General features: G+C 48.6%; 1 protein-coding gene across 11 annotated transcripts in view; it reads left to right on the top strand.

Moving 5' to 3' along the window:
- The window catches only part of ETV7 (ETS variant transcription factor 7), a 39,509-nt gene extending 16,241 nt beyond the window's left edge, over positions 1–23,268 (top strand). For 5 of the 11 annotated variants that reach the window (XM_045500806.1, XM_045500807.1, XM_045500809.1 and 2 more), the window contains 5 exons: positions 226–351; positions 2,462–2,677; positions 5,299–5,441; positions 7,252–7,352; positions 15,903–16,513. In XM_045500806.1, the coding sequence (XP_045356762.1) occupies positions 226–351; positions 2,462–2,677; positions 5,299–5,441; positions 7,252–7,352; positions 15,903–16,293 (977 nt within the window). In that variant the 3' untranslated portion in view covers positions 16,294–16,513. Of the gene's footprint in view, positions 1–225; positions 352–2,461; positions 2,678–5,298; positions 5,442–7,251; positions 7,353–7,465; positions 9,925–10,078; positions 10,651–15,902; positions 16,514–22,675; positions 22,875–22,961 lie in introns of those variants that run through there. The other 6 variants (XR_006717876.1, XM_045500812.1, XM_045500813.1 and 3 more) reach the window with 6 other exon arrangements.
- The last annotated feature ends 1,008 nt before the right edge of the window (positions 23,269–24,276 follow it).

Here is a 24,276-nt window from a genome sequence, read left to right as displayed (position 1 = left end):
GGGGGCCCCTCGCTAGAGCGGGCCTGCAGGAAGCCGTTTGGCTGTTGTTTGCAGAGTCCCCAGTGTCCTGTCCTGCTGTCGCTTCCCCTCCCCTTCCCCGTGGCTCTCATCTCCCCTACCCATTTCCATCCTGCCACCTCTCATCTCGTCTGCATGAAGCTGTGACTGACGCCGGCCCTCCCCTGAGGGGCAGGTGACTGACCTGCCCCCTGCCCCCACCCCCAGGTGACGTCCTGTATGAGCTGCTTCAGTACATCAAGACCCAGCGGCAAGCCCTGGTGTGTGGGCCCTTTTTGGGAGGGGCCTTCAGGCAGAAGATGCCCCCTCAGCGCTGCCCCTGCCTCCTGGAAGGTGAGGGAGGCTCTTCTCGGAGCTCTGGGGCCTCCCCTCAGTCGGCCTCTTTGGGAGGGCAGGGCTTCCTCCAGGCAAAGGAATGGAAGAGGCAGCTGTGTGGGCCGCGCCCCCACTTCCCTCTGCCCTGCCTCCTCCACCCTCACCTCTGGCCCCTGTGAGCCTCCTGGCAGCCCTCCAGGCTGCAGCCTCCCATCTCCTCAGTTCTCTGCTCTCCTCTCTAGCAAAGTGTTGTTTTCTGGTGTCCCTATTTCCTCTCCTCCTGATCTCCCTGTGGAAATTGCTCTTGTCAGGGACTCTAGAGACCTGAACGTGGGGATGTCCGCGTCCAATGTTGGTCCTTATTCACGGTCACCTCTCATGACCGCCCCTCAGACTCTTCCCTTGGCTTCCAGAACACCCCACGGTCACTCCTTCTCAGCCTCTTGGCTTCTCATTTTCTCCCCTACTTCTAAATCTTGGGGTAGCCCCAGACTCAGGGGGTCTCTCCTCTATCTGCACTCAGACCTAGGTAATTTCATGGAGTACTGGGCGTTTAATACCATCTGGTACTGATGATTCCTACAGATACCCGGACCTCTGTGAATTCCAGACGTTTGCACCCCACACTTCCCCTGGAATGTCTAATGGACATCTCAACCCTAAAAGCTCCTAAAGCAAACACCTGATTCTTGTCCCACCTCCCTCCCCCCAACCCTGCTCCTCTCCTGGGCTTCCTTGTCTCAGCAAACTGCAGCTTCATGCTCCCAATTGCTCTGGCCAAAACGTTGGATGTCACTTTTGACTGTTTTCTCTCTTTCCTGCCCAAATCACAGAATCCCAACCGTCAACAAGTCCTGTTGACTCGACCTTCAAAATCTATCCAGGGGTGCCTGGGTGGCTCAGTTGGTTGAGTGTCCAACTTTGGCTTAGAGCATGGTCTCGTGGTTCGTGAGCTTGAGCCCCGCATCGGGCCGTCTGCTGTCAGTGCGGAGCCCTCCTCAGATCCTTTGTCCCCACTACCCGCCCCTCCCCCCCCGCTCCTCCCCTGCTCTCTCTCTCTCTCAAAAATAAATAAACTTAAAAAAATCTATCCAGAATCAAACCATTTCCCACACCTCCACTGCTGTCCATGGCCCAGCCTCTATCACCTCTAGAGAACCTCCTCACTGGTCTCCTGGCTCTGCTCTTGACCTCCTATGATCTATCGCAATAGAGCAGCCAGAGAGATTCATAAGGCAGATCGTGTCGCTTCTCTGCTCAAAATCTTCCAATGGCTCCCATCACACTCAGAGTCAAAGCCACAGTCTTTACAATGACCTCCTGCCCTCTGCTGTCCTCTCCCGCCCCTCTCCCTTTTGCTCTTGCTGCTTCAGCCACTCTGGCCTCCATGTTCATGGAACAAACCAGAGACACTCCTGCCTCAGGGTCTTTGCATTCGCTGCTCTCTCTGCCTGGCATTCTCTCCTCTTGATACCCACATAGCTCACTCCTCTACTTTCTTCAGATGTCTGTTAGATGTTAACACGTCAGTGAGGCCTTCCCTTACCATCACGTAGCTCTCTATCTTTCCTGGGATTCCCTATCTGCCTTAGAGTGCTTTATTCCTGCCCCCCGCCCCCCGCCCCATTGTATACTCTTTCTATTTTCTTTTTTATTTCAACCATCTCCCTCCCTTTCCAATCTCCCACTCCCCCACTGCTAGAATATAAGCTCCATGAGGGCAGGGGCTTGTTTTGAGTTCAGTGATATGTCCCCAAGAATTTTAGAACAATGCCTGGCTCACAGAAGGTTCTCAGTAAATATTTGTTGGGTGGATGGAGAGGACATAGGACTGAGATACAAGGCATCTGGATTCTGGATGTGGCTCTGTCACCCCTTGGCTTTGCAAACAACTTTACAGATGAGGGAACAGGTTTGAGAGATTATGTCACTTGCCTGCTGGGAGCTGGGGTTAGCACTGGGCTGTCTGGCCCTCCCCCATGTCCTCCATTGCCTCCCTGACCTTCCAGCTGGGAACTGGACGGACGAAAAGCATTAGGAGTGCTGCCCCACGGGGATCCCAGGCATGCATGGAGGGGCTGGGGGAGGCCCTGGGCCCGCAGAATCAACGGTGCTCATCTGCTTGCAGAGGGGACTGGGCGACCTCAATTGGCCCCCCGAACGGGTCTCCTGCAGCAGCCACCACACCTGGGGTTTGCCAGCTCCTTGAGCCACTTGGCCAGGTGGCCCCTTGGCAGGGAGGACTCCCTCAACGTATCTCACTGTTCAGAGCTCAGCTGCAGGGCTGAGGGAGCCTGCTCCTCCCCCATGATGCCGGAGGCTCCCATTGATGGCAGGATCGCTGGTGAGTAGGAGGCTTGTGTGCCCCTGGCCAGGAGGGAGGTGTGCTGAGGCCAAGTCCCAGAGGGTTATGAGTGACAGGGAGGAGGGTTGTTTTGAGCTGGGTGATGAGAGGGTCTGTGCTGGGCTATTGGAGTGTGGGGTGACTGTCCTGTGTACTGGCCACAATCTAGCCACAGCAGTCAGTGCTGCCCAGGATTGCCAAGCCAGTCCTAGTCAGACAGTGAGCTTGGCATGGGTGAGTATTCCGCTCCTTTATTTTTTTGTTTTTGTTTTTAAAAATCTGTTTTTTTAATTTTCTATATATTTTATTTTAGTTTTTGGTTAGATATTCAGTGAAATTTCTGTTTTTCTTCTTAATTTAAATCCAAGTTAGTTAACATATAGTGTCATGATGATTTCAGGAGTAGAATTTAGTGATTCATCACTTACAGAGAACACCCAGTGCCCCTCCCAAATGCCCTCCCTAATGCTCATCATCCATTTAGCCCATCCCCCACCCAACACCCCTCCAGCTACCCTCAGTTTGTTCTCCGTATTTGAGAGTCTCTTACGGTTTGCCTCCCTCTCTGTTTTTATCTTATTTTTGCTTCCCTTCCCCTATGCTCATCCGTTGAGTTTCTTAAATTCCATATATGAGTGAAATCATATAATATTTATGTTTCTCTGACTTATTTCACTTAGCCTAATACAGTCTAGTTCCACGCACATTGCTACAGATGGCAAGATTTCATTCTTTTCGATTGCCGAGTAATACTCCATTGTATATATACACCACAACTTCTTTTTTTTTTTTTTTAATGTTTTTATTTTATTTTTGAGACAGAGAGAGACAGAGCATGAGCAGGGGAGGGGCAGAGAGAGAGGGAGACACAGAATCTGAAACAGGCTCCAGGCTCCGAGCTGTCAGCACAGAGCCTGACACGGGGCTCGAACTCACGGACCGTAAGATCATGACCTGAGCCGAAGTCGGAAGCCCAACCGACCGAGCCACCCAGGCGCCCCTACACCACATCTTCTTTATCCATTCATCACTTGATGGACATTTGGGCTCCTTCCATAATTTGGTTATTGTTGAAAGTGCTTCTATAAACATTGGGGTACAATCACCCCTATGCATCAGCACTCCTGTAGCCTTTGGATAAATTCCTGGTGGTGCTATTGCTGGGTCATAGGTTAGTTCTATTTTTAATTTTTTGAGGAGCCTCCATAACTGTTTTCCAGAGTGACTACACCAGTTTGCACTCCCACCAGCAGTGCAAAACGGGGGAGTATTCCTCTCCTTTAAATGACGTGGGGCTCAAACTCACAAACCTCGAGATCATGACCCGGGCCAAAGTCGAACATTCAACTGACTAAGCCACCCTGGCTATTTATTTATTTATTTATCTATCTATAAATGGTTGGGTGCTTACTATGTGCCACGTGTGATTCTGAAGCTTGTATTTAATCCCACGTTGGCTTTTTGAGGCTGGTATTATTAGCCCCATTTTACGGGTAAGGAAAATGAGGCACAGAGAGGTTAAGGGACTCCCCCACGATCGATCACACAGCAATAAGTGGCAGAGCTGGGACGTGACCCCAGGCGGTCTGGCTCCAGAGCCACACTTCCATTCTACATTCATCGTTAAAGGGTTGACTAACAGGCTGCCAGACAGACTGACAGATAAACGGGCTGCCTTTCCAAAGGTGTGTTGGTTAGCCATGGCAGAGTAACTACGTTTATTCTAAGACACCACAGAGCGGGCAGGAGCCTGGCTTCTGGATCAAAAACAACTGGGGATCACTGAAACACAAGTATTTGATCTTTTTTTTTTGTTTTTTTTAACATTTATTTATTTTTGAGACAGAGAGAGACACAGCATGAACGGGGGAGGGGCAGAGAGAGAGGGAGACGCAGAATCGGAAGCAGGCTCCAGGCTCTGAGCCATCAGCCCAGAGCCCGACGCGGGGCTCGAACTCGCGGCCCGCGAGATCGTGACCTGAGCTGAAGTCGGACGCTTAACCGACTGAGCCACCCAGGCGCCCCAAGTATTTGATCTTTTACGGAATAGTGCTTAACATTCTTTGAGCACTTACTCTGTACCAGGTACCGTGCTAAGGAGTTTTGGATATATTATGTTACTTAATTGTCATATCATCCCCTACAAGGAAACTGTGGCTCGGAAGAGGTTAGGTAACCTGCCTGAAATGACCCAGCCAGGTGGCCCAGGTAGGGGGACTTAAGCTTTTGTTCCCAGGCTCCCTCTGCCGCTTGCTCTCCAAGATGGCATGTTTGATTTTCCCAGGCCTCTCACCAGGGTGCTTGACAGGATGGGTTTAACAGTCAGACTCCTTGGTCTGCCTGCCGCTGAGGAGCTCCGTGCCCGGGACATGTCCAACCCCTCTCTGAGCCCAATTCTTTATGTCTTCCTGGGGATAAAGGTAGCCACTTCCTAGAGTTAAGGGGAATCAAAGAGACAATAAGCCCCCACAAGTGGCTGTTTCTGGTAGTATTGTCGTCTTGACCATCCTGCCGCATGGCTGGGCCCGGGCCTTATGAGCCCCAAAGCACCTTGCTAATTAATGCCTGTCCTCACAGCTCCAGGAGAGTGCCCTGTCCCTACCCTCTGTGCTCTATTGCAGATTGCCGGCTGCTGTGGGATTATGTGTACCAGCTGCTCTCTGACACCAGGTATGAGCCCTACATCAGGTGGGAAGACAAGAACGCCAAGATCTTCAGAGTTGTGGATCCAAACGGGCTTGCCAGACTCTGGGGAAACCACAAGGTAAACCTCAGCCACCAGGTGGGATGACCTCCACACATCCAGAAGAGGACAGGGTAGGGGGTCAGAGTGGACCCATCAGCACTAAGGGATGGTCCTCAATGGACGGGGGCTTCACCAGCAGCTCCAAATGTGTCGGGATGGTTTTATTTTAGGAGAGACTGAGGGACAGGAAGTTACTTCTTGAGGATGGGGAAGTTCAGGGATCTTGCCTTCTACTTGCTTAGCACTTGAGACCTTGTTAATTTTGTTTAATGTTTATTTACTTTTGAGAGAGAGACAGAGACAGAGTGTGAGCTGGGGAGGGGCAGAGAGAGAGGGAGACACAGAATCTGAAGCAGGCTCCGGGCTCTGAGCTGTCAGCACAGAGCCCGATGCGGGGCTTGAACCCACAGGCCACTAGATCATGACCTGAGCTGAAGTCAGACGCTTAACCGACTGAACCACCCAGGCGCCCCATGAGACTTTCAAATCATGTTTCCATGAGTGGTGCCACATCTGCTGCGGGGTGGCTGGGCCAGATGAGGAAACTGGTTTCCAGGGGGCAGTTGGGGTAGAGATCCAGGTCTCAGGCCCTGCGGGAGCATCAGGCATCAGGGCTGGAAAGGCCTGGGAACCCCTGGGGCCAGCATTCCCAGTGTGAGGGACGCCTATACCTAAAAAGGGCACCTGCCAGACGACTTTAGGTGGTTGACTCCAAATCTCATAATTAAGTATTTATTTTAGTAAGAATGAAGATGAAAAGTTTTAACTACGATGTCAGTTTCTTGATTGACACTGGTGATACAAAGCAAGTGTCCTTGTCTATAAATAAAGTCATTTAACTAAAAAAGGAGCCTTAAAAAAAAAACTATTAGCAATAATGGTGATCTACAGGAGATAGCATTTCTTAAAATGGTATAGCATTTGATTGCTAGGCGCTGCTCTGAGAGCTTTCCCCATAGTAACTCATTTAATTCCCAGGAGACGTCATGAGGTAGGCGTCAGAGGGGAAATGGAGGCACAGAGCAGTCTTTCCAAGAGTTTGCAGGCAGTGGATGTCAGAGCAGGGGCTGAACGCAGAGAGTGTGGTTCAATGCTCCCCTCTTGTTGCCTCTCAGTGGTCTGCGGGCTGGAAGGATGCAATGGACTAAAGTTTGGGCGTGCTTACCTGGTCCAATCCCCAAATAGTACGGGGAGGGAAACTGAGGCCCAGAGAGCAGCAATTCCATTTCATGAACGTGTACTACCTGCCAAGCATTGTGCTAAGTGCTCTATGGATTAGCTAATTTAATCCTCAAACAAACCTGTGGGATGGATGTTCTTATCCTCATTTTATAGCCGGGGAAACAGATGCAGAGAGGTAAAGAAACTTACCCGAGGTCACGCAGCTGCTTTATGTTGACCCCAAAACCCAGCCTCTTTGCCCTTCCTCTGCACTGCCCACCCCTCAGAGAGAGAAGAAGGAAATACCTTGGCTAAAGTCACGCAACTTGTGGGGAGCTACTCTTACTATATGCCCCTTACCGAGCTAGCTGTCATCATTTCCAACTAGATATATACTTATTTGTTACTACTTGTGACATTGGCTATTTAAAAGCAGTGTGTGAGTCACTCCTGCCCCATGGTTCCCAGCCCCGTATTTGTCCTCTGACCTTCCCCTGCCTTTCTCCTCCCAAACTCAAGAGAACTCTTGTCACCCCTCACAGAACCCTGGGCTGAGGGGCTTAAGAAACCATCCAGTTTGACCTGCTCCTTTCCAGGTGTGGAAACCAAGGCCTGGAAGGAGCAAGGTAGGGAGCGGAGGGTGACGTGGGACTGCTTTGCCTTCTAGAACCGGGTGAACATGACCTACGAGAAGATGTCACGTGCCCTGCGACACTACTATAAGCTGAACATCATCAAGAAAGAACCTGGGCAGAAGCTCCTGTTCAGGTGAATAGCCTAGGGGCCGAGGTGAAAAGGGGAAGCAGGGCTGGGGTTGGGTGGGCTGGAAACTCTCTGCGGCTAGGGCAAGGGCTGATTTGCTCCTGGGGCCCAAATTCCAGATTTCTGAAGACGCCCAGGAAGGTCGTCCAGGACAGGGAGCAACCAGAGAGCCCGGAGCAGGGCAGGTTGGATTTCAACGAGGAGATGCTGCAAGTCTCTCCCTGAGGGGCAGGTGGATTCTGGGTACCAACCGAGTCTCCCGGGAAGGCACCTGGCCGAACGGCGGCCTCCTCCTCCCTCCCAGGGCAGCAGGGATCCCCAGCAGGTTTTGCACTCAAGGGATCACAGCTGTTGTCTCTGACCTCAAAGCTGCCTGGGCACCTGGGAGGCTGGGAACTGGGAAGCCTCACATTCAGGACACGGTGGGGGGGGGGCATCATTCTTCGGTAGGGCAGCCCTGGGGCTCAGTGGAGTGCAGGGAGTGATCCCTCTCTCTGCCCTACCCCTTGCTGCCTGCCCAGCTTGGGAGTGAGAGCATCCAGCCCAATTCCTTCAACTTACAGAAGAAGGAAGCGGAGATCCCTTACTGGACCTCAGTTTCCTCATCTGTGAAAGGGACGAGCTCATGACAACCTGACCTCGGGGGGCTGATCCTGGCTGGGAAAAAGGAGTATTGTTTTGTCAGTCTTAGTAATAATAATGGTAACTGACATTTAAGCGTTTACTATGTGCCAGGCCTTGTGCTAAGGGTCCTTCCTATAATTTATGTCATTCAATTCACACTCCAAACCCCTGAAGTTTAAAGATGGGGAAATGGAGGCAGAGGTTTGCAGAGCTGGGATGTGTCTCCAAAACCCAGTGCTATTACTTGGTTGGTTGGTTTGTTTTAGTGACTCTGAATGTATTGGGCACTTCTCGAGCAGAGGCCGTGGCCCTACCTCTCTGCCCTCAGCGTCTCTGCTGAACAGTTCATTTCACTTGGCCCAACCTCCATTTCCCGAGTTTTCGGAACTTTGGTGCCTCTGTGACAGTGACCGAGTGAGGATCTCCACTCCCTCTCCACCTGTGGTTTCCTATCTCCCGTGACCTTGGGCAAGTTGTTTCATTTCTCTGGAGCCTCAGGCTTCTCAGCCACAAAATGCAGAGGCTAGTCCTGCCCTGACCTCTCAGCATTGCAGGAAATCTTCCTAAGACAGTGTCTGTGACATGCTTAGTGGGCACCTGCTCTGTAAGGAGTACGGAATCCGTGTTAGCCAAGAGGACTCTGCAAACCCAAAGCTGCTCTAAAGCAGGGAAATGCCTCTGTGCTATGGATTCAGCTTCTCTCTGCTCCATACCCCCCCCCGCCCCGCCCCCTGCCTCGAGACTGGCTGGGGCCTCCCGAGGGGGTCAGAACCTCTGCCCTGCGACCCCTCCAGTAAGGTTTGGGGCAGAAAGGGAAGGGAGTGTTTTCACTTTGCTGAAAACAGAACTTCTTATAGTCACATCTTCTTTCTTGGAAGGAGGAAACCACTCCTGCCTCTCGCCCCCAGCAGGCCAGGAAATCCCCCTTCTGGCTGAGCCTGAACTGGCTTTGAATCACTGTGCAGAAGCTGATGAGGATTCTCAGACTTTGGCCCTCAGAACTGTGACCACTCTTGAGCGGGGCTTATGTCCTGGCTTGGTTCCCTGCCCCCTCCCACCCCTCCCGCCGGGGCCCTCGACAGTTCCACACCAGAGGAGGCCGGGCAAGTGGCCTTGTCCAAAATATTCAGTAGGAAAATCCTTGGCCGCTGTCATCTTCCTTCAGACTGTTCCATTTCCTTGACTTTGTTCCAGGATGAACCCATGCCCCATAGCTTTTCTCATCCTCTTTAACCCAGAACTACACAACTGGGCTGGGAAAGGCTGTCACAGTCAGCGTGTCCAGACTCCTTTTATTGATAAGGCAACTGAGGCCAGAGAGGGGGACTGACCTGCTCAAGGACACACAGCCCAGCTCAGCCTGCTGACTCCTAATGGGGTCTCATAGGTTACCTCTTCCAGGGAACCGTTGGCAATCGCCTGGGGATGTGTTTGTTAATGGTTGTTAACAGCCGCTTATCCCAGCGATTGTGTCTTCTTCACCCAGGGGTTGATGAATCTCACCCAGTGTTGGGACCACCGGGGCCTGGGTTGGGCAGAAGTCTACCACCCCGGAGGAGCTGGGAGCCCTGGCCTCTCCACTCATTCCCGGGGAGGGGGATCTCCACCCTTTCCCCATCTCCCCAGGCGCTGGTCAGGAACATACACCTCGGTGACAGGAATGAAAGGATTCATTCAGCCCTTCCCTCCACCAGCATTAATGGAGCACTTGCTGTGTACCTGGCGTCAGGGGAGGCTCTGGGTTTACATCCAGCTTTTACATAGTCGGATTCTTGAAAAGTGATGGGTCACTGGAACCATGTCAGAATGGACTTCCTCACAAATGATTTTACAGAGCAGGAAATATATTCTCATGATTTGAAAAAGGAGCCGGCCATGTCTGTCTTTTTCTTTTTCTTTTTTTGCCAGATACTATTAAAGTCAACAGTCGATACACAATTTATTTCAAAAGTGAGTGTGTTAAGAGGTTCATTAATGAAATAAATGACACCAGTCACTCTCTCCGTCCGGTCAAACCACTTACCACACTAACCCAGGAGCACAGGCTCCATTGTTCTCCATCTTCTCTGCTATGTGGATTCTTGCCAACAGTCTTTTTCCCTCGCAAGGAAATTCCACACCCCCCGCCGGCTTTACTGAGGGATGATTGACATGTAACACGGTGTACGTTTGTGACGACATCTAGCACTTCCTTCAACCCTGGTGACTCTGCCGCACTTTGGGCTCCTCGATGCCGGTGACCCATCATCTCTCGCGGAGGAGCCTAGTGGCGACGACCTTTCTTGGCTTCTTCCTCTGGTCCCTCCCCGTGAGGTTAATCCACATTTTCTACCCAAGTGTTCTCTCTGAAGTTTTGTAGACATCAACAGAAAACACGTACGTTTCCAGAGTAAGGTCTTCATACCCCCAACTCTCCAGCATCTGGCGGTGAATGTGAAGGTGCTCCTGGGCTCAGAAGGAGTCCGGTCCCCTCCTCTGTGCTGGCTTGGCCCCTCATTGGGACTTCTGGACTCAGCTGCCACAGGGATAGCTCCACGATTTGGGGGAAGAGTTTAAAAAGTATGTTGTTCTGGGGTCATGTGGGTGGCCCAGTCAGTTGAGCATCTGACTTCTGCCCAGGTCGTGATCTCACAGTTCAGCCCCACATGGGGCTCTCGGCTGTCAGCCTGTCAGTGCAGAGCCTGCTTCAGATCCTCTGTCCCCCTCTCTACACTCCTCCCCTGTTTGCACCCTCCCCCCAAATAAATAAACATTAAAAAAAAAGTATGTTGTTCTGGGGCGCCTGGGTGCCTTGGTGGGTTAAGCGTCCGACCTCGGCTCAGATCATGATCTCGCAGTCCGTAGGTTCGAGCCCCGCGTCGGGTGCTGTGTTGACAGCTCAGAGCCTGGAGCCTGCTTCACATTCTGTGTCTCCCTCTTTCTCTGCCCCTCCTTGGCTCGCACTCTGTCTCTCTCTCTCTCTCAAAAATAAACATTAACAAAATTATATATATATAAAAAAGTATGTTGTTCTGAAATCAGAATGTGCGTATTTTAAAAATATTTTAATGATGAACGAAATTTTTAAAAATTCCAAAACCACTGTGAGTTAATTGCTGATAGGGGGAGGGATGCTGGTGGCATACAAAGAGAGTGCGGCCCTGCGTCTGGGAAGTTCACACAGACATTGTCGCAGTCCCCAGGGAGAGGTTCAGTGAGAGGCATGCCCACTGGAGACAGTGGTGGACAAAGTGGCATGGGTGAATTCTGCTCGGGAGGTGCCAGACGGGGTGTCTAAGAAGGTTCAGGGGCACCCAGGTGGCTCAGTCAGTTGAGTGTCCCACTCTTGATCTTGGCTCAGGTCTGATCTCATGGTTCAGGATTGAGACCTGAGTTGGGTTCTGTGTTGACAGCATGGAGCCTGCTTGGGATTCTCTCTCTGCCCCTCCCCTGCTCAGGTGCGTTCTCTCTCTCAAAAATAAATAAACTTAAAAAAAAATTTTTTTTAATGTTTGTTTATTTTTGAGAGAGAGAGAGAGAGAGAGAATGCACGCAGGCAGAACGCACAGAATCCAAACAGGCTCCAGGCTCTGAGCTGTCAGCGCAGAGCCCTATATGAGGGGCTCGAACCCACGAACCCTGAGATCGTGACCTGAGCCGAAGTCCGATGCTTAACTGACTGAGTCACCCAGGCACCCCATCTAAATAAATAAACTTAAAAAAAAAAAGGATCCTATGGGCTTCTGTCTCTGTTTGCCCCATTTCTGGGGGGCCTGGATGTGTGGTGGGGCTGTGGGCTTTCTGATCACCATAAGCTGAGGGTGGGCCAGGGGAATCAGTGGCAGGGCTGACTGCAGAAGCCCATCCCTTGCGGGGGGGCGGTGCAAAAGGGTCCCCAAGTCATGTGCTTGGTTCAACCTTGCTTGCTAAGGCAGGAAAGCAGACCAGAGTTGGGGCTGACACCCTCATGAGGGTGAAGGGACAGCCTTTGGGGACAGGGAGGGGCCGTCCCGTGGTTGACCCATGAGGACCTCTGGGTCCCAACAGCACCAACTGCACATGCCCCACATCACGGGGCAACGGATGCTGTGAGGAAAAATCATTATTTAGAGTCCACAGGGAGCCTTCGAGTGTTCACCCACCGGATGACTTAGCAGCCTGTCCCGCTTCAAGGGAACCAGGCTGGCCTCTAACGCCCAGGACCAGGCTTGGGATGCATGGTTAATTAAAACCATGCCCTTTTCCCCAGAACTGAAGTGAAACCAAAAGGAGAAGTGGTGAGAGGAGCCGCTGGCCTGGGGCAGGGCGCCCACTGCCCTTGGGCCCCCTGGGTGTCACCACCCAGAGCAGAAGGAAGCCTGGCCCAGAGCCAGAGCCCGCTTCAGTGTTTTAGGGGGGCTGAACGAATCCAGCACTCCCCTCAGATGGGACGGCCCTGGCCCACTGAGCTTTCAAATGTCTACGCTTTTGCTCAATTAAATGAACACCCTGTGGTAATGCTGATGGCTGAGGCCCTCGGTGGCTCCCACTGGTGGCTGTAAAGGCCTTTGATGATAATAATGATGCAAGAGGATAATAAACATAATGAAAATATGCACTGTGGTACACAGAATCTTTCAGGATATGGTGTCCATGGGGCAAAAGCTTTTAAAAGAGTTTTTAAAAAATTTTTTTAATGTTTATTTTTGGGAGAGAGAGAGAGACAGAGACGGAAGGTGAGTGGGGAAGGGGCACAGGGAAAGGGAGACACAGAATCGGAAGCAGGCTCCAGGCTCCGAGCTGTCAGCACAGAGCCTGATGCAGGTCTTGAACTCATGAACCGTGAGATCATTACCTGAGCTGAAGTCAGATGCTTAACTGACTGAGCCACCCAAGTGCCCCTAAAAGAAATTTTGTTTAAAAAAAATTTTTTTTTTTTAACGTTTACTTATTTTTGAGACAGAGAGAGACAGAGCATGAACGGGGGGAGAGAGAGAGAGGGAGACACAGAATCTGAAACAGGCTCCAGGCTCTGAGCTGTCGGCACAGAGCCCAACGTGGGGCTCAAACTCACGGACCGAGAGATCATGACCTGAGCTGAAGTCGGGTGCTTAACCCTTAACCAACTGAGCCACCCAGACGCCCGGCATTTTTTGTTTGTTTTTAAATCGTTGTTACTTTGTGTGTGTGTGTGTGTGTGTGGTGGGTGGTTTCTCATGCAGAACAGAACTGGAAAATCTTACTTCCTGGCAAAGACAATTCAAGGTCACTCCCAAATCCAAAGACAAGCAGAACAAAGAAATGAGCCTCCTCCTGCCAAGTGCTTCTCAGTTTGCCTTCCCAGGAATCTGGAATAAAGTTTAGGAGGGATGTGTTCCCTCCAATCCCAGGGACATGCCTTAGCAAGCCCTGAGTCCCGTGAATAAATCCTCCCCGTAACAGTGGCCTCTCTGAAGCCTACTGGTGCCTGACCCAGCGCAGAGGCCTTGTTGAGCTCTCACAAATGAATGCAGGTCCTTGTGAAACTGGGAGAGCCTCTATCGTGTCTTCATAGCCTAGGATTCTGGGGACACTCAGGCGGTGGGCTTTTCTCCCTGGAAAGGCCTGCAGTTTAAAGTCCCGTCCACCAGGTGGCGCAAGGCCTCTTTTTGGGGCGGGTGTCGGAGCCCACTGCCTGTTGACAGTATCCTGTGTTGCCGTGAGCCCGCCTTCTCTGCGGGTGTGAATACACATCTCCAGCCCGGGTCTACTCCGTAAGTGGACCTCCAGCCCTTGATTAAACACGTCCGCAGATGGAGAGCTCAGCACCTCTGGGAACAGAGTAAATAGTGGGGGTTGGGGGCGTGGAGGTGGAATCGAGGGCACCTCAGGGATAATGTCCCCTTTCCTTTCCCAACCCTCAGGCCACTGGCTGCTAAAATCCCGAGTCCCAGGCTCTTTGTTGGATCTCCTTCTCTTATCACCTTATCCCTGAGTAATTTATCAAATTTTTGAGCAGAGCCCAGATGAGATCTTTCATAAGTCTGGGGCGTGTCAAAAGCCTCTCTACCTCCCCCCTCCCCTGCTTGTGGGGAGGTGGTGCGGTGCGGGGGGGGGGGGGGGGGGGGAGGGTTGATTAGGAATCAAAAGGACTGGGGCTACCTGAGTTCTCTGGTGGCTTTTGTGAAGTCAACCTTCTGGGCCTCGGTTTCCCTATCTGTAAAGTGGCTAACAGCATCTTTTATCCTGCTTGCCACATTCCGTTGTTGAGAAACTGTAAATGAAATGATGTACTCATTTATGTAACGAATATTTACTGAGTACCTACTGTAAGGTAGGCACTGTTCTAGAAACTAGGGAAGACAGATAAGTAAGCAATAAATACTGCATCTGATGTCAGGTGGTGTGGTAAGTGCCAGGAAGGAAAATACAATAGAGTCAAGTGTGGGGAGGGGGAGGCAATTTTAATACAATAGAGTCAAGTGGGGGGGGGGGCAATTTTAAATTGAGCGGTCAGAGATGTGACAAATGTGGAAGTCTGAGCAAATCTTTTTCACTTACTGCAATTTCCCCCTGTAGTCTGTTTCTCCGAGCCCTTTTCCTTGGCCAGCGGTTCCCATCGTGAAAGTGGGATAGACTTCCTGAGTGTTTTTTCAGATAGACACTGTTCTATTAGTTTCTGTTACGTGCAATCAGATGCAATCTTAATGGATATGAATAATGTGGGCTGGCTGGGAGGACATGATCAGATTGACGCAGAGCTGTTTCCCTCTTTTGCCTGTGGGAGAACCACAAGCTAAGGCCAATGAGGTCATAAATTCTCCCGAACAGGCCTCAACCCTCCAGGTCAGGCCCATCTAAACATCTCAACTCAAGAAAGTACTGTGTCTTACTGAAAGCACTCTGGCTGGAAAGCCCCAGAGTTCTAAGTATGGCTCTTGAAATCCCAGCAGTGCTTATCAGGAAGGGATTTCCCTTTAGTCACACACTCTGGCTACCGACATGCTCAGGTTCTCTACCTGTGGCCTGGGATGGAGGGTAGATAGATTATCAGGGAGCAGATGGCTGGAGGTGGCTGGACATGGTGTGTAAGTCTCCAGACAGATTCTGAAGCATCTGACAAAGCACTTTTCTCCCTACCATCCCTTATGAGGATTATGATCTGATCCTGTTTGAGGGATGGGACCACTGAAGACCGGAAGTGTCAAGGGAGCCCGAAGGTCTGGGTCCTGGCTTTCATCCAGGGCCCTTTCCAACCCTTGGAGCAGATCATCCCAACTCCAGCCTTGCACAAACTCTAAAGTGATTTGCAATAAAGAATGTTATGTTTTCCTGGCTGAAGAGTGAATGATTCACCAGCTTGGATCTCGATCAGCCACAAAAAGAGAAAAGGACCTTTGACAAAGCAGAAGATCTGATCTAGAGCCAACGGCAGGTCCCCAAAGAAAGAGGAGAAACAAAGGCTTTGTGGCTCAACCACATCTTTATTTTCAGCCTGATGAAGTGCCTTTCTGATCATGTAAATTCATTCAATTGACTTTATAGTAAATTGGACATGCCCAGATCAAAATCCGGCTCCTCTTCTAAGGAAGTCAGTCCTGATTAATCTGCTTCTACTGTATTAGTTAAGGTAACACTAGCTGTGGTACATAAACGGGAATCTTAGTGGTTGAACATGGTAGACATTTAACATGCACAGTTTGGTTGGTAGGGTGGGGAGGGGATCCTCTCTCCATGAAGTCATCTGGGGACTCAGGCTGATGGAGGCACCACTATTATCTTCTTCATGTGGTTGCCATGGGGGCTTGACCTCCAGCCAGCAGATGGGGGGGAGCATAGAAGATTGGGAGGGTGTTTTCATGGGTTAGAGCAAGGGGGGGGGGGGCATCCGTCATTTCTGCCCACATTCCATTGTCAGAACTCAGGCAAGTAACATACAGATATGTTTCCTGCTCTTACTGAATGACTTTCCACCTTTATTCATTCCACTTCCAGCCTTCTTTATCCTGCTCCGTGGCCAGGAGACGGACCTGTACGGATTGCACCAATGGGCTCTTTGGTCTTCTGCTTGAGTTGGGTTTGGTCAAGGGAGTCACTGGCAGAAAAACCGGAGAGTGTGGCCAAGGTATGTATTTCCTCCAGTCTCTCTTTGACTGGGGACTTTCCCCCAGTCCCAACCAGGTCTATAGGTTGGCCATGTTCTTCTACTAAAGGCCACTTTTCTGTCACTGCCCTCTCCATATGGTCACTCCCTCCAAGTTGTGTTCCCATTCCCTCCGCTTGCCCTTTTAGACTCAAGGGTGGTAACCACTGCCCACTGTTGGCAGCCCCAGGAAACTGCACCATCATTTGCTGCTCTCCCTACACCCTGCATGCATCCTTGTAAATGGTCTCATTATTACATTTTTCATACTTGTCCGGTATGAGTGTGCCTTCCGTTTCCTGCCGTGATCCTGACCGCTACAGGTGGGCACACATAGATGCAGAGGGGCTAGGGAATGGAGTCCCAGCCTGGGTGCCTCTCCTCACAGTATGGAAGGGACTCTCTGCTGGACACCTGTCTCTGCCCCATCTACTCTGACCCCCGTGCTTTTTGGCTTTTCTGCCTGGGCTATTAGTGTGTGTGACCTTGGGTTAGGCCCCTCACCTGTAAAATGAGTGGGCTGGCAGAAAATCTATTCAACTGACGTTTGGTAGCCTCTCTAACTGCAAATGGTATCTTGGTTGTCCTGAGCTACCTGGCTCCTTACCCATGAACTCAAGTGCAGGTTTCTCTTTCTGGCTCCAAAATAAAAGTAATCTCATGAAGTACCCCTTGCTACATATCTTCTAACTTCCTTCTGTGGATAACATTGCGCCTCTCCCCACACCCCACCAAATTCATCTCTTGAAGCCCTAAATCCCAATACCTTAGGATGTGACTATATTTGGAAATAGGGCCTTTAAAGAGGTAACTAAAGTAAAATGAGGCCATTAAGGTGGACCCTAATCCAATCCGACTGGTGTCTTTACAAGAAGAGGAGATTAGGACACACAGAGAGACACCAGGCATGTGCGCACACGGAGGAAAGACCCTGTGAGGACACAGCAAGAAGGCAGCCGTCTGTAAGCCAAGGAGAGATGCCTCAGAAGAAACCAAGCCCTGCCTGCAGCTTAACCTTGGACTTCTGGCCTCCAGAACCAAAAGAAAGTAAATCTGTGTTGCTTAAGCCTCCCAGTCTGTGGAACTTGGTTATGGCAGCCCTAGAAAACTAATACGTGTGCCGCCTTGGGTCCTACCCTGTAAGCTTTTCTGTGTTATGGCTCAGTTCTTTGATAAAGTCACCTGATGACGTTTCAGTGGAGGTAAGGGAGTTCCTTGAATTTCCTTTCATATCACATCTCTACTTGAAGAATGAATCTTCATAGGGTGATGCCCAAAAGGGATTGGCAAGAGGATGATGTGGGCATCAGCCCAGTATCCTTCTTGCCATCCTCCTGCAACTGATTTTGCCTCTGGGAGCAGCTTCTCTCCTACTCCATCACAGCCTCCTGCCCCTGGCATTGGGAAAAGCCTTCGCAACCCAAGTGGGGCCATTGAGAAAAACTCATTCCCCTGACCACAGTGATCGGTCCAGAGAAGGCATGTGACCCAGGACAGGCCAATCAGAGTCCTTCCCTGGCATTTTTCTGACTAGAGCTGGCAGGGAAGTTACACGGAGAAGCAGGGAGGTGAGGGGAAGTCATGACAGGGCCTGTCGTCCGTTTCCAGTCCTTGGGAGCCCTGAGCTGTCCCGATCCCTGAAGATCTTCCTTCAATTCTTTGACAACCCCAATAGCTTTCTAACAAATCTCCTTCCACTTAAGTTGGTTTGAGTTGGGGTTTCTGTCTTACACAATGAAGAATGCTCTGACTCTTGTCAAAAAATTGTTTGGCACACTTCGAGTCTGCTCCCAGGCCTGCCACTCCTGTCTGTCCTAGAAGGTGAGTTTCCTATCACTAGAGGTTTTCAGACAGAGAGGGGGGTTGTCCTTTGTCTGGGATGAATCGGAGAACTGTTGCTTTGGCACTGAGGGCAGTTAACTGTGTGACATCAAATATTTTCAGGAATAGTCACTGATTCCATTGGGTACAGTCTCCTCCTGTCAGGGATTAGAGGCCTACTATTCAAATATAGCTCTAATTTTCTCTCAAACCCATACACCAAGAGCTTATGAACATCAATGTAATATACCATACGAATGCAGTGAAAGATAAAACCCACATCATCATCTCATCAGACGCAGAAGAATCATTTGACAAAATACAACATTCTTTCATGAAAAACATATTCCTATCTGGGAATAGAATTGAACTTCTTCAATCTGGTAAAGGCCATCTATGAAAACTTTGCTGCTATATCACACTTAACAGTGAAAGAGTAGATACTTTCCCCCTCATGTCAGAAATTCTAGCCAGGGAAATTGAGCAAGAAAAAGGAATAAAAGGCATTCGGGTTGGAAAAGGAGAAGTAAAATTATGTCTGTTCGTAGATGATATGATATCGTGTATGAAAAGGGCAGAGGAAAAAATCTATTAGAACAATTAAGTGAGTTGAACAGGTATTTCTATACGCTAACACGAACAGTCTGAAAATGAAATTTAAAAACAATTCTATTTACAATAGTATCAAAAAGCATAAAATACTTACAAAGAAACTCAAATAAACAACAAGAAATATGCTCTCAAAACTATACATCATTGCTAAAAGAAATTAAAGAAGACCTAAAGACATGGGCAGACATCCCATGTTCATGGATCAGAAGACTTAACATTGTTAGGACGGCAGTACTCTCAAATTGACCTACAGATCCCATACAATCCCTGTAAGAATTCCAACTGTTTTTTTTTTTTTTTACAGAAATGGATAGGCTGATACTAATATTTATGTGGAACTGCAAGTGACCCTGAATAGCCAGAACAATAGCCAAAGCAATCTTGAAAAGATAAACAAAGTTGGAGGACCCACGTTTCCCAGGCTCAAAACTTATTGCAAAGCTACAGGAAACGGTGTGGTATTGGCATGAGGCTAGACATGTAGATCAATGAAATAGGATTGAGAATCCTGAAATAAACCCATACATCGATGGCAATTGACTTTTGATAAGGGTGTCAAGACTATTCAATGAGAATAGTTTCTTCAACAAATGGTGTTGAGACAACTGGGTATCCATATGCAGAAGAGTGAAACTGTAACCTTACCTCACACCAATATACAAAATTTAACTCAATACAAAATCCAACTTAATACAAAAATTAACTCAAAATGAATCAAAGACATATGTATGAGAGCTAAAACTATACAACCTTTAGAAGAACACATAGGAGTAAATCTTGATGACTTGCATTGGGCAACAGTTTCTTAAATGATACCCCAAAAGCATAGCAACAAAAGAAAACATAAATTGGATTTCATCAAAATAAGAAGTTGGAAAGACAGAACAGAAAATGGGAGAAAATATTACCAAGTCCTATATCTGACAAGTGACTTATACCCAGGAAATATGAAAAACTCTTACAAACCAATAATAAAAATGCAAATAACCCCACTAAAAACAGGCAAAGGACTTGAAGAGACAATGAACAATCACCAAAAAAGATATACAAATGGTCAAAAAGCACATGAAAAGATGCTCAACATCATTGATCATTAGGGAAATACAGACCAAAGCACAATGGGATACTACCTCACACCTACAAAGGATGGCACAATGAAGATGGTGAGGCACCTGTGTGGCTCAGTCAGTTAAGCATCTGACTTCGGCTCAGGTCATGATCTTGTAGGTCATGAGTTTGAGCCCCGCATCAGGCTCTGCACTAACAGTGTGGAGACTGCTTGGGATTTCCTCTCTCCCTCTTTCTCTCCCCCTCTCCAAATGAACTCTCTCTCTCTCTCTCAAATTAAGTAAATATAAACGTTAAAACAAAGATGAATGGTAACAAGCATGTGGAGAAATTGGAACCCTCCTACATTGCTGGTGGGAATGTAAAATGGTCCAACTGCTATAGAGAACAGTTTAGCAATTTCTCAAAAAGGTAAAATAGATTTACCATATGCTCCAGCAATTCCATTCCTAAGTACATACCCAAGAGAATTGCAAATAGAGGTCCACACAAAAATCCATACACAAATGCCCATTGTAGCATGATTCACAACAGCCAAAAAGTAAAAACAACCCGGATGTCCATCCACTGATGAGCAGATACACAATATGTGGGAATCTGTACAATGGAGTATTATTTGGCCATAAAAAGGAATAAAGTTCCGGTTGTGTGATTCCATTTGCACGCAATGTCCAGATAGGCAAATTGATAGAAACAAACAGTAGAGGAGTGGTTTCCAGGGACTACAGGGATGAGGGAGGGATGAGGGAGTCCTAGACAGCACTGCTAATGGGAATGAGATTTCTTTTCAGAGCCGTGAAAATGTTCTGGAATCTGATAGTGGCGATTGATACACAACTCTGGATATACTAAGAACTATGGCATGCGAATTTTCTGGCATGTGAATTAGATCTCAATAAAGATGTTCTTAAGGGGAAAAAAAGTGTTTGTGAGCAAACAGACGTCTGTGTGGGGCGACAGCTTCCCCAAAGACAGCGGCAGGTCAGAGGCACTTTGCCGGGCCCCTAAGAGTGGGACAGAGCCCAAGGATTAAAAAACCAGGCTTGTCATCCTGATGGTTGTGGGCTTGAACACTGTTTCTACTTCTTAGAAGTTGTAGAGTGTTGGGAAATTGACTCAACCTCTCTGAGCCTCTCATCTGTAACCTGAGAATAATTTCTACTTTGTAGGGTTCTTATGAGGAGTACCTGCTCCGTGGCTCAGAGTATCCGATAGATGACGGCTATTAGTAACATTATTTTCTCTTGGACAGAGAGGAAAGAGGTTTCTGGAAGGAAACTCTGGCCTTGGATGAAAGGTGGAAAGAAGAAGCCCAGGTGAACTAAGGAGACAAATTGATTTTAGGTTGTAGGTTGAGCTAGAGGGTTATGGAGGACCCCCTCCAGGAAGGGGGCCGGCGGGGGGTGATTGGAGAGGGAAAGAGTACAGATACTCAGCCTCCTGGTACCATCACCAAGTGGGTTAGAACTAGGAGGCAGATAGCGTGTTTTGTCACATTCTAGTGCCACAGTTTTTCTCCCTTACTCTTGGGAAGGGGCTGGGCGCGGCTCTGTAGTGTTGCGTTCGATAGTAAGTGTGAGTCCCCAAACCAGCCCAGTGATTCTGAATACAGCAGCAACAGCCAGGCCCATTGGGACTACATCTCAGTGGGGCTGGATGTTTGCTTCTCATCAATATTTGATCTCTGTGGAGTAACAGATGATTTTGATTGTGTTCTTCGGCCTTTCCTGCACATGTCAAATTTTCTACGGGGACGAGGTCATCTGACTAGAGTGTTGACTAGGAAACCCATACTAAGCATGACTCATGACAGCATTGCCTTATGTCCATGCTTTTTTCTTTTTCTTTCCTCATATCTTGCCCGGCTCCGTGGAGATAAGAATTTGTGAGCTGTATCAGGGTACAGTTGGGGGAAAGAGAAGCTGTGCCAGCTGGTTGTAGCAGTAAAGGAATTAGAGGCTTTTAAAGTCGTCAGAAGGGGTGGAGGAGTGGGTCCTGAGTTGTGGCCCCCAACAGTGATCTGGAACGCCACCATGATTCCTGTGACCTGGGCATCAAGGGCTACCCTTGCTCCATGAAGGGGTGCCCACAGGCTGGAATGCTGAAGAACACAGTTTCTCTTGACCTTGCTTGTGCCCACATCCCATCTCACCTGCTCCTCCCAAATCTTGGGCCACAGCATCTAGTCGCCAGGGCCTAATTCACATCTGAAACTCTAGCAGCAAAGGAGGGTGGGAAGTGTACTTTTCGGCTTTTCAGCCCGTGAGGTAAAGGAAGGCATGGACATGAATGGGGGCAATCCATCAAGACCAGCCTCCTTAGAACCCTCTTGCACCGTTGTTGGGAATGCAAACTGGTGCAGCCGCTCTGGAAAACAGCATGGAGGTTCCTCAAAACATTAAAAATAGAACTACCCTACAGTCCAGCAATTGCACTACTAAGGTATTTACCCAAAGGATACAAAAAGACAGATTCCAAGGGACACATGCTCCTGGAGGTTTATAGCAGCACTATTAACAATAGCCAAACTATGGAGAGAACACAAATGTCCACCGACTGATGAATGGATAAAGAAGATGTGGTATATATACAATGGAATATTGTTCGGCCATCAAAAAGAATGAAATCTTGCCATTTGCAACGACATGGAGGGAGCTGGAGTGTATTATGCGAAGCAAAATAAGTCAATCAGAGAAAGAGAAATACCATATGATTTCACTCATGTGTGGAATTTAAGAAACAAAACAGATGGCCATAGGAGAAGGAAAAAAAGAGGGAGGGGGAAGCAAACTATGAGAATTCCTAATTATACAGAACAAACTGAGGGTTGATGGAGGGAGGTGGGTGGGGGATGGGCTAAATGGGTGATGGGCATTAAGGAGGGCACTTAAGGGATGAGCACCGGGTGTTGTATGTCAGTGATGAATCACTAAATTCTACCCCTGAAACCAATTCTACCATATATGTTAACTAAGTAGAATTTAAATAAAAACTTGAAAAAAAAAAAAAAGACCAGCCTCCTTATATCAAGATTTTGACATTTCATTTGGCTCAAAACTCACTTGCACTGAACAACTGATGTTCTCTTTCTTCTTTTTTTCTTGTGTAAAATTTATATTTGCAGCGTGAAATGACTTTTTCCTGTGTGTGGAGTCTTTAAATTTACCTCTGAAGCCCTGTGAACACAAGCCCTTGAAACCAGGAGAAGTGGTTTCCTTTGATGAGTCCTCGGATGTGACTTCAAGTGCTCTGTGTTTGGCTGTTGCTGAAATGAATAGTCTCCTTTTCTACAGGAAGTGCGAAACTCCTGTGTGTTATAGGAAGTAAGAGGTTCCACGTATTCTCTTGAGGATAATGAGCACTTCCCGGAGGAAACAATATAACTTAATATGTTGAATTATTTTTTTCAGTAAAGAACCAACAACCGCTCAACCACAAACTCAGCGGCAAGAAGCATCTGAGAAGATGCTTCGCTTCGTGAATAATTAAAAGCAAATCAGAAACAAGAGTGGCTCATCATACCAACAACAATGAACAGGCTCAATAGTGTCTACTTGTGTCCGGTATTTTTGCTGTAAGCATCTTTGCGGCAAGAGTTTTCGCTGCAGACATTTTTGTCACATAACTAACTGGCCATAAGGTGATTTTGCCATAGGAGATGAAACAACTGGTTGGCGTTTGGTTTCATTTCTCCACTGACACATTTCCTTTTAAAAAAAAAATTTTTTTTTAAGCTTTATTTACTTTTGAGATTGAGAGAGAGAGAGAGAGAGAGAGAGAGAGAGAGACTGTGAGTGGGGGAGAAATGGAGACAGAGAGACACAGATCTGAAATAGGCTCCAGGCTCTGAGCTGTCAGCACAGAGCCCCATGCGGGGCTCGAACCCACGAACCGTGAGATCATGACCTGAGCCGAAGTCGGACACTTAGCCGACTGAGCCAGCCAGGCACCCCAGACACATTTCCCATTTATAGGTTATATAAAACTTTGCTCGCTCTCATAATGGTCTACACAGTGTTGAGTAGAGATGGTGGTCTTAAAATAGTGGGTGATAACAACTATGTATAGCTCTTTGATAAAAAGTTCGGTGAGAAAGCTTCCTGGCAAGTGTGAAATAGCGTGTAAAGCAGACCGCACACTATACTACACCAGAAACTGATAACGTATCAGTTACAGTGATCACAATGCTCAGTTAGAAATGCTTTCCAGCACTGGCATTTCTTCCACATTTCTGTCGACAGACGTGTACCAATATGCCAAGAACGAAGAACAGTGTGGAAGGCTTTCACGACGCGACACAGAGCTCAGTTACAAATATGCATCCTAGTATTTGGAAACTGATGCCTCTCTTAATGAAAATAAATTTTAATGCAAAAGAAACCCTGTGATGCAGAATGAGGAGATGAATCAATAAGCAAAAAAAAAATGTCTTCCCGGAAACACCTCTTTACCCTTCCGGCCGTGGTCGCCGAGAGTGGCTGGTTCTCCACACCCACTCCCGCCGTGGACGTGGGTCGAGGCAGCTTCACCATATTTGCCACCCCCCGCCCCCCCAACTTGTCTGGAGTTTTGCCTTCCACAATCCTGGTTAACCCCGGTTTCATTTACCCTAGTCAACAGTGGCAGAGGTCGATGATTCTCCTTCCTACGTCATTGGAAAGTCAAGAGTAGCCTCCTGTGGTGTCACAGCGCCTATATCATTGTCCTCACTCGGTCTCCTCGCGT

Source organism: Leopardus geoffroyi, chromosome B2 (assembly GCF_018350155.1).
Source record: "Leopardus geoffroyi isolate Oge1 chromosome B2, O.geoffroyi_Oge1_pat1.0, whole genome shotgun sequence".
Taxonomy (NCBI): Eukaryota; Metazoa; Chordata; class Mammalia; order Carnivora; family Felidae; genus Leopardus; species Leopardus geoffroyi.
The sequence above is the reverse complement of the archived record's forward strand: the minus strand, read 5'-3'. Positions and strand labels throughout refer to the sequence as shown.